Source organism: Silene latifolia, chromosome Y (genome assembly GCF_048544455.1).
Source record: "Silene latifolia isolate original U9 population chromosome Y, ASM4854445v1, whole genome shotgun sequence".
Taxonomy (NCBI): Eukaryota; Viridiplantae; Streptophyta; class Magnoliopsida; order Caryophyllales; family Caryophyllaceae; genus Silene; species Silene latifolia.
Window position 1 is genome coordinate 311,210,638 of NC_133538.1, and position 9,065 is coordinate 311,219,702.

The following is a 9,065-nucleotide window of genomic DNA, read 5'->3' on the forward strand; positions in this document are numbered from 1 at the left end:
TACACACTTTAGCGTGTAGTCAGTATTGTGGAGTTGGTGATGAAGTTCTGGTTGATGTGACGATTGAGCTGTGTTGATTTCTTGTCTGATTGTAATTATATTATTGTGTGATTAGTACTGACTCCGTCTTTGTTTTATAAAACTGTGGTGATCCATTCAGGGGTGGTGAGCAGTTGTTGAGCAGGTTTGATATGGTGCTTATGGGCTAGCTGGGATGAGTCATCACTTGCAGTAAGAAGAGTCTTCCGCTGTTGTCAGACATTTTGTTTAGTTATTGGGCTTTTGGTTTTTGAAGAACATGTATTATACTTTCATCAGTTTGGTTTTGGATTGTAATCACTTAAACTTTATCACTATTTAAATTATGTTTCGTTATTGTCTTTTGATTATCATTGCCTCGGAAAACCGAGATGGTGACGTTCTTATACCTGAGCGGTCCTGGTAAGGCACTTGGAGTATGGGGGTGTCACAACCCCCTTCTTTTTCACTAGGACTCTTAATCTCGTTAAGATCCCCTAGTAATAAGAAAGGCAAATCAATATTAACAACAAAATTATGTAATTCATTCCAAAATTCCAACTTATTAGTCGGTTGAGCCGGTGCATAAACAAAAATAAGGCAAAAAACCAGATTATTCGTTAAGTCACACACTTCACAAGTAATGAATCTTTTCGACTTAAAAGTGACCTTTATTGAAAAAGTCATGGAGATAGACTCTTTCCAAAATAACCAAATACCACCTGATAATCCAACACTAGGAATAAAATCGCAATTATTAAATCCAAAATTAGCTATCAGAAAAGGTTAGGGCTTAGAAATTGATTTAGTGTCACATATAGCTAAGATTTTAATTCCATTTGACGAGCAAAAGAAATTAAGTTCTTCGGCAAAATTCTTTCTTTTGGTACCCCTAACATTCCAAAAGGCAATATTCATGGAAAATACTTTGAGGGAAAATGATGCTCAAGGGACTTAATGAGAAACAATTTGATCGACAAACAAAATATGGTCCAATCAATTGCGTTAACAAAGGCCCAGAAATAAAACCGACTAATAATCATAGTAGTTGATGTAGCACTACAAACTACACAAAAATCATTACAAAGGTACTGATTATCCACACTAATCAAAATACCAAGAGACAATACCCAGCTCAATTTACAAAGGCAATATCTAAACCAACAATCAGGCCAATTGTTATGGTCACAGGACTCATCACCATCATCAAAACTGGTAAAGATTGCTAGAAAAGGCCAACATTTTTTATCAATGAGATAAAAATCATTAACCTTAACAACAAAGGGGGTTTTCTCCTTACAAACTATAGCAAAACAGCAGATAGAAAATCTGCCAAAACCTTGTGGCAAAATGAATTCCATAGCATAAAAAATCGATATCTTGATGTTAAGACTATAAAAAAACACTCTTAATAGAACAAGTATTGGCATGCGAACCTTTGACATGGATAAAGCTTACAACCATGGTTTCTTTTATGTGGACAAAACACTGATTGAAGGAGACCATAAGCAAGCCAAGTACAAAAAATTACAACTGAAATAGGAGCTATTAGACTTGGAAAAGTATAAATTAAGTATACTCTTACAAGTTGTTAAGACTGTTAAACAAGTGATTGAAAATGGTCGATCATCAAATCCTTCTTTAAAGTAGGCACAAGACTGGTTAAAGCTCTCCTTGACTATAATGGAGAGCAACCAAGTGTCTACTAATAGAGAAAGAAAAGAATCAAGACAGGTAACTCTAAGCAGAAGAGTTAGCGTAAACTAGTCGGAAATCAACCCAAGTAGACTCATGATAAGGATAACTAGTTTTAAACTATAGGATAACTAGTTTTAAACTAGTGCAATAATTGCACGAGTCGTAATAACAGACGCTATTAACGGAATTGCAAAAAAAAAACGCAATATCTTTCCGGTAATTATGATAAGGGTAGCCTTTTAATTATATGTTATAGATGATAGAAATAAACGCAAAATATTATAGGATAACTAGTTTTAAACTAGTGCAATAATTGCACGAGTCGTAATAACAGACGCTATTACGGTAATTTTTTTATTTTATAAATAATTTGCTTATAGGCAAATTACTGTTCTCAGGTATTTTAATAACAACTTTTATTTAAAAATTATTTCGTAAATAATGTTGTACCTCACATATATGATATACCTTTGAAAAAAATCAAAGGTTTAGGAGTAATACCTTATAATTCTCTAATAAGTATTTTCAAATACTTAAAAATTGTAATATATCGATGTTTTCAATGGAGTCAAAGAATCATTACTCTTTGATTCTGGATTATGATAAAACAAACCAAAATGACTCATTAAAGTGATTGCGATTTTTTTTTTAAAGTAGCTTCCCTGCGATGCAATTTTTATATGGGTCATTTAAAAGTAGCTTATTTGTATTGCAAACACAACTATAAAATTAAGTACATCCAACCCCGCCCACCTTTACAATTTACGGATATCATTGAGACATAGAATATTGTTGCATTTGAATCTCCTAATAGTAAGGAATTTAAGACTTAAACGAACTTGGATATATAACAAGGACTTGTAGACGAAATGGATGACATACATTAGATTTGGACTCTTGGACCACCAATTTCACAACTTTACTCCTTTTGCCCAAAAACATGCTTAACAGTCAATGCCCAATGGACTGAAATAAGGGAGGATTAGAGAGTAGAGAAAATTGTACTTATATTTAATTAAGCATGTTCATGTACATCCAATTTTATGAAAAGAAGTTGTTTAAGGGTGGAAACAAAATTGTGGAGGTACCCTAGGTATGGGGGGTGATCAACATTGACCCAGCTGAGCTGGGGCAATCTAAAGCTTTCTGGAGTTGTTGTGTTTTGGGCTTCCTTGTTGACTATCGTCTTTTTTAGGCGGAGCTGATTAATGAAGTGATTAGAAAGAAGTGGACAACCAAGGGGATCATCACTGCCTTTAGGATGGGAGAGTTCTATGTTTTTCACTGTACTGAAGCTGATGATATGGAAGGCTTGCTGCAGAGAACAACTGCAACTATTGATGGGGCAGTGATGGTTTTCTCGAAATGGTTCCCTGACACTGTACCGCGTACAGTCAGGTTTTCATATGCAGAACTATGGGTTCAAATCTGTGGACTCCCTTTTGAGTACCTAACATTGCCAGTGGTCCATATTGCTGGTAAGCTCCTTAGTCATAATTATCATATTGAGCCTTTCCATCTAGTACCAGATAATGATTACTTAAGGGTTAAGGTGCGTATTCAGCTGAATGAGCCTTTAATGCCTGATTTTTTCCTGGCTATGGAAGGGGGCTACCTTTTATGGGTCCAGTTTCAGTATGAGGAGATATTTAAATATTGTGTCAAGTGTGGAAAAGTTGGGCATAAGGGGGCACAGTGTAGAGAGTCTATTATGACTGTTGTTGCTCGCATTAATGGCATGCTTGACCGATCAGTGGATAAAGGTTTTCCAGTTTTTCAGACTAACAGCACCCATACCATGTTCATTCTTAACCTACGTGCTGCCCCCTCTACCACCAAATTTTTATCTTCTAGAGTCAGACTTGGTAGTGCTAGGAGCATTAATAGGAGGAGGAGAAGATGGGAGTCACCGGAAAGAGCTGTGGATTTTGATTTGGGCATTACACCGGGGGGAGAGTTCTACCTGGCATGTCCTTTGCGGTCACTGCACAACCCTTTGCAGGACCTGTCGTCTTTCAGGTTGAAAATGGCATAGGGAATAGTGGCATGGGTTGGGACAGGCTGGGGGTGGAGCAGGAGATCAGGGAATGGGCCAGGTTAATCATGGAGAAGGTGATGTGGATATGACTACTAAGAATAACAACACACTAGCAAATAACAACTCTGGTGAGCAGAATGAGGGGAGGGATGATGAGATGACTGATGTGCAGGCCTTGGGGGGTGAAGGGGTTCAAGGAAATGTTGTTGTTACTCAACCTCAGGATGTGGAGATGGGCCTGGTTAATCATCCACAACCAGGGGCCGGGGGATGATTAGATGAAGGAGAACCAGAAAATGAGGTTTTTCACAGTACAAGTGAAGAATTGGAAGTACAGGAGGACCTGAATATGCTACAGCAAGGGGTGTTAGCTCAGATACAAGCAGAGGATCCTTATGTCATTTACTCCAATCATGATACACTTTTTGGTGCCTTAGATCGTGATCAGAGACATCAGTCAACCATTCTGAACAGGAGTGAAGGGGACATGGACTGGGCACACACGGAGGATGAGCATAGGGGTTAAAATCAGACTTTTGACCCCCCTGTTGAGGGGTGGCTCTCTGTTTACCATTATCCGGATGGGATAACTAGGCAGGTGGGTCACGTTCCAGACAGGTGGGTCAAGGTTCAGGGCAGCCAGCTGGGGTTGAAGAGGAGGAAGCTGGTCAGATGGTAGTGGCTATGGATGAAGGGACAAATGAATCTAATGGTGTGCATCATGTTCAGACTGATGCTGGGGCATCACAGGGGACTGATCCAGCTATTTCAGGGGGCGCTCTTAACCAGTGGCTCTCTGATCCAGTGTCAAGTGACCCTGATTTATCTTCTGAGAGTTGGAATGAGGAGGAGATTATTGTGATTTCCTCAGATGATTCCATGGAGGTTAACACTCCTTTACAGCTTGCCCCAGGTGATGGGGCTCTCAAGGGTCAGCCCAGTCTATGTTCCCAAGAGGCTACTGGGGATGACTTGCAGAATCAAAAATCCCAACCTTCTTTTTTCTCAAATGTTATTGTCAAGAAGAGACAGGAGCTGGATGAGGGTTCCTCCAATCTGCTACCTCTGGAAAGGGTTGTTCAAATGGCGACTGAAAAAGATATCAGAAGGACAAGGGGCAAGATGCCAATGAGGAGCACTGAGCAAAGGTTCTTTGATGTACCTGAAGTAGGAGCAAGAGCAAGGTTGTTTGCTGCGTTACCAGTAGGTAACAGTTCTGATAGTTGTATGTGCTTAATTGATGTGTACCATATCTCTTATTTAAAGGATGACTACAAGGAGGAAATTAGAGGAGCAAGGAAAAGAAAATGTTGTACTGATGCATTGGAATATATCATTCCTGAAGTGGCTCAGGAATCTGTTGAAAAAGCAAAGGACTATCTGAGGCAGATGGCAAAGAGGGTCTGCTGGGAGGGGAGTCAGAGGGAAGAGGAGACACCAAAGCCAACATGGGGTTTTCGGATCAATGTTGAAGATGTTGTGATGCTAGAGTCCAGTGATTCGTCTCTCCCATCTGTGAATGGGGGAGGCACAGTTCCTGATGCTGATGGTTTTGCGGAGGTTGGGCCTTCACAACCTCCTCTTTCACCATGATGGGCCTAGTATGGAATTGTAGGGGTCTTAATAACACGCTCGCCCCTACGATTCCAAAAATAAGAGCGTTATTAGGTAGTAAGTACTATGATTTTCTTTTTTTAATCGAAACAAAATGTAATGCTAGTCGTATTTTCCCTATGTTTAGAACACTAGGTTTTGCGAAGTGTTTTGGTGTTGATGCTGTGGGGGCTTCGGAAGATCTATGGGTAGGATGGCGCAAGGAGTCGCATATGGAGCTGGTCATGGCATGTAATAATTATATCATCCTTTTAGTGAAAAAATATAATGGTCTTTTATGGTATCTGATCCTTGTCTATGGTGCGTCGTGTGTGAGTTCGCGCGCCTCTGTTCTACGAGATATTGAGTATTGGATTAAGACTTGTAAATACCCTTTTCTTATGGTTGGTGATTTTAACCAAGTTGAATATAGGAGTGATAAACTAAGCGGAAGTCAAAGGTCTATAGGAGGAGCCGATGAATTCAATTTATGGAAAATCCGTAATGAGCTTATGGACATTCCGTTCAAGGGGCCACGGTTCACGTTGTGTAATAATAGGAAGGGCGATAAAAGGGTCTACGAGCGCATTGATAAGGCTTATGGGTCCAAGGATTGGTTTACTCTGTTCCCAAATACTGGTATCAAACATTATCCCATCCAAATATCGGATCATGCGCCAATTGAAGTGGATTTAAATCTTGTGGGAACTTCTGGAAGTAAACCGTTTAAACTGGATGCTTAGGTTTTGGATCATGAGACGTGTATGGAACGGATTCAGAGTGTTTGGAATATGGAGGATACGGGATCCCCGACTTTCCGTGTAACTAGGAAGTTATCCAGAGTTCGGACGAGTGTCAAGAAGTGGACTTTAGATAAAAGAGCTGAATGGAGGGGAAAATGGGATGATTTTCATCAGCGGTTGGAACACGGCATGTTTTTGGCTACTACCAGGGGTGGAGAGGAGGAGTACTCAAAAGTGAATGAGGAAGTAACCGAGTTTGCCAGAGCAACAGCGGCTTTCTGGAAACAGCGTGCCAAAATTAAGTGGATGGTGGATGGGGACACTTGTACGAAATATTTCTTCAACTAGGTTAAAGGGCGTGCAGGAAGAAATTACATTCATGGGGTGAAAGGCTCTAATGGGACATGGCTCTATGATGAGGGCCAGGTGAGGGGGGGAGTTTCAGAATGCTTTTATGGGTCTCTTCTTAGCTTCGGGAGATGGTGTTGTGTGGCGGGACCGTTCTGATTTCCAGCATACTCTCAAGCATCTGGAGTGTAAGATTTCCCAGGACGAAACCGACCGTATCAATCGGCCTTTTACGGCTAAAGAAGTCCGTACGACAGTCTTTCAGATGAGGGCCCTTAAAGCCCCGGGGCCTGATGGCATTCCGACAGTTTTTTATCAACGTTGTTGGTCCACATGGTTAAAAAAGATTTTACGAAAGCTGTCCTTTCCATCCTAAACTCAGGTAGGCTCCTTAAGAAGGTGAATCGAACTTTTATTACTCTTGTTCCAAAAAAGGAGAGCCCGGAAGGAGTGTCAGATTATCGACCTATCCGTCTTTGTAATGTCATGATGAGGATTGTGTCCAAATGTATAGCAAATAGGTTGGCAAAAATCATGAGCTCTTTGGTCGGTGAGACGCAAAACGCGTTTCTCCCGGGGAGGAGCATTAGTGACAATATCCTGGTGGCACATGAGGCAATCCATAAAATATCTAACCATAAGCAGGGGCGGCTAGGTTTAGGCATTTTTAAAGCAGACATGAGCAAGGCCTACGACAGAATTAGATGGGATTTTTTTAAGGCGGTTTTGGATAAGTTCGGGTTCCCTCAACATTTGAGAACATTGATTATGAACTGCGTAACGTCGGTAAGTTATGAAATCCTTGTGAATGGGACTCCACTTCCTCAATTTCGACCTCGGTGTGGATTACGGCAAGGTGATCCTCTGTCACCTTACTTATTTATACTGTGCATGGAGGTTCTTTCCAGTAATTTTGACCACGCTCACGACCTGAAGAAGATCCACGGAGTACAACTTGCTAGGGAAACTCGGCCTATTACTCACATGTTCTTTGCGGATGACTCGGTCTTCTTCTTTAAGGATAAGGGCGACACTGTCCCGTATCTCATGAGGCACATTCTTGATTATTGCGAGGCCTCCGGACAGCAATTAAACTTAGATAAATCTGGAATTCTTTTCCGTCCAAATACTACGCTGATAAAGGCACATAGGATGTTGAAGACTTTCATGATCAGAAAGAATAAGGGCATAGGAAAGTATTTGGGGATTCCGGCAGAGTTTACAGAATCAAGGAAAGGTTTTCCAACATGACATGCATCCCATCAGCGGATCTGGATGTTTGTGGGGCATTCGTAGCATATTACATGGGTTGTCTTTTGTTCTGGAAAACATTGGTTGGAAGATCGGGACGGTTTCAAGACTGAATGTGTGGACCTCTGGATGGGTGGGGGGCAAGCATCCGCAACCGAAAGATGTGTGGCTAGAACTGACCAATAGTCATTTGGCACGGTTGCAAGTAAGGAACCTTTTTCATCTGGATGGTAAGTGGAATGCTGCTTTTATTGATGTTGTGTTCAAGGATGAGTGGTCAACTCGAATTCTTGCCATCCCGCCATGCGAAATTAGATTGAGGGATACGGTTTTTTGGCCACTTACATAGGATTGAACCTTTACGGTTAAGAGTGGATATGGGCTTATTTTTAATAGATACATGGCCACAAGAGGAACCAGTAAAGACAGATCAAGAATCAATGATCGAGGGAGGGAGTTCTGTAGGAAAACGCTATGGAACTTACCCATCCCTGTGGTTTGGAAAATTCTTATCTGGAAGATTATCATAAAGGCTTTGCCTACTGGAATTGAGTTTCATAAACGTAAGCTTGATGTTGAACCTTTTTGTGGCATGTGCGGAGGTGATCAAAAATGCATTGAAACCCTGGAACATCTTTTTCGAGATTGTAGTCTTGCTCAACGGCTATGGGCGGGCTCGGATTTAGGCATCCGAGTGGAAAGCGCTGAGGGACTTTCGGTCTCTGACTGGATTTATGACTGGATGAGGTACTTATCCATTAGTGAAGGGGGCAAAGGCAAGATGATTACTTTTGTGGTCATCCTGTGGGGTTTGTGGTCGTTAAGAAACAAGGTCATGTTTCAGGAATTGGATTTAAACCCGTATACGATTACGGGGTGTTTCTTTAATTCAATTCGGGAGAAAGTGCATGTCCTATGTAACTCCCCACCTACAAAACAACCCCTGTCAATGCTGCAAAGCTCCGAAGAAGGCTCGACACAAGAGGACTGTGAGGCCATTCGCAATGGTCATCCTGTCAACCTTATCGGCAACCATAACAATTGTGCTTTGGTAAGGGTCAAAGTGGATGCTAGCTGGATACAGAACTTTGAAGCGGCGGTCGGTTGGGTTGCCTTCGATCATACGGGAAGGAAAATCGAGCGGAGGTAGGTGCGCACCAGAGCTGAGTTGGCTTTACAAGCAGAAGCACTCGGAGTCAGAGATGTTTTGGTATGGGCACAGGCGCAGAGAATACTTCACATTGATTTATCGTCTGATTGTTTACAACTTATCAATCAGATTGCGGGGATTGACAAGGACGATCATATGATTGCGGGGATCCTGGAGGATTTTCGTGATCGTCTTAGTTTCTTTCATTGTTTGAGTCTTAATTTTA

General features: G+C 41.3%; 2 protein-coding genes across 2 annotated transcripts; both read left to right on the top strand.

Annotated features, from left to right (window-relative positions):
* Positions 1 to 5,487: 5,487 nt before the first annotated feature.
* LOC141631186 (uncharacterized) lies at positions 5,488 to 6,090 on the top strand. The gene has a single exon (XM_074443888.1). The coding sequence runs from the start codon at positions 5,488 to 5,490 to the stop codon at positions 6,088 to 6,090; it is 603 nt and encodes a 200-aa protein (XP_074299989.1).
* Positions 6,091 to 8,089: 1,999 nt separating this feature from the next.
* LOC141631187 (uncharacterized) lies at positions 8,090 to 8,839 on the top strand. Its single transcript, XM_074443889.1, has one exon. It carries the CDS (start codon positions 8,090 to 8,092, stop codon positions 8,837 to 8,839), a length of 750 nt encoding a protein of 249 aa, XP_074299990.1.
* Positions 8,840 to 9,065: the final 226 nt, after the last annotated feature.

Bases quoted from the DNA above. Each gene is read 5' to 3' on its own strand.
- LOC141631187 (XM_074443889.1), top strand. From the start codon at position 8,090: ATGGCCACAAGAGGAACCAGTAAAGACAGATCAAGAATCAATGATCGA.
- LOC141631186 (XM_074443888.1), top strand. From the start codon at position 5,488: ATGTTTAGAACACTAGGTTTTGCGAAGTGTTTTGGTGTTGATGCTGTG.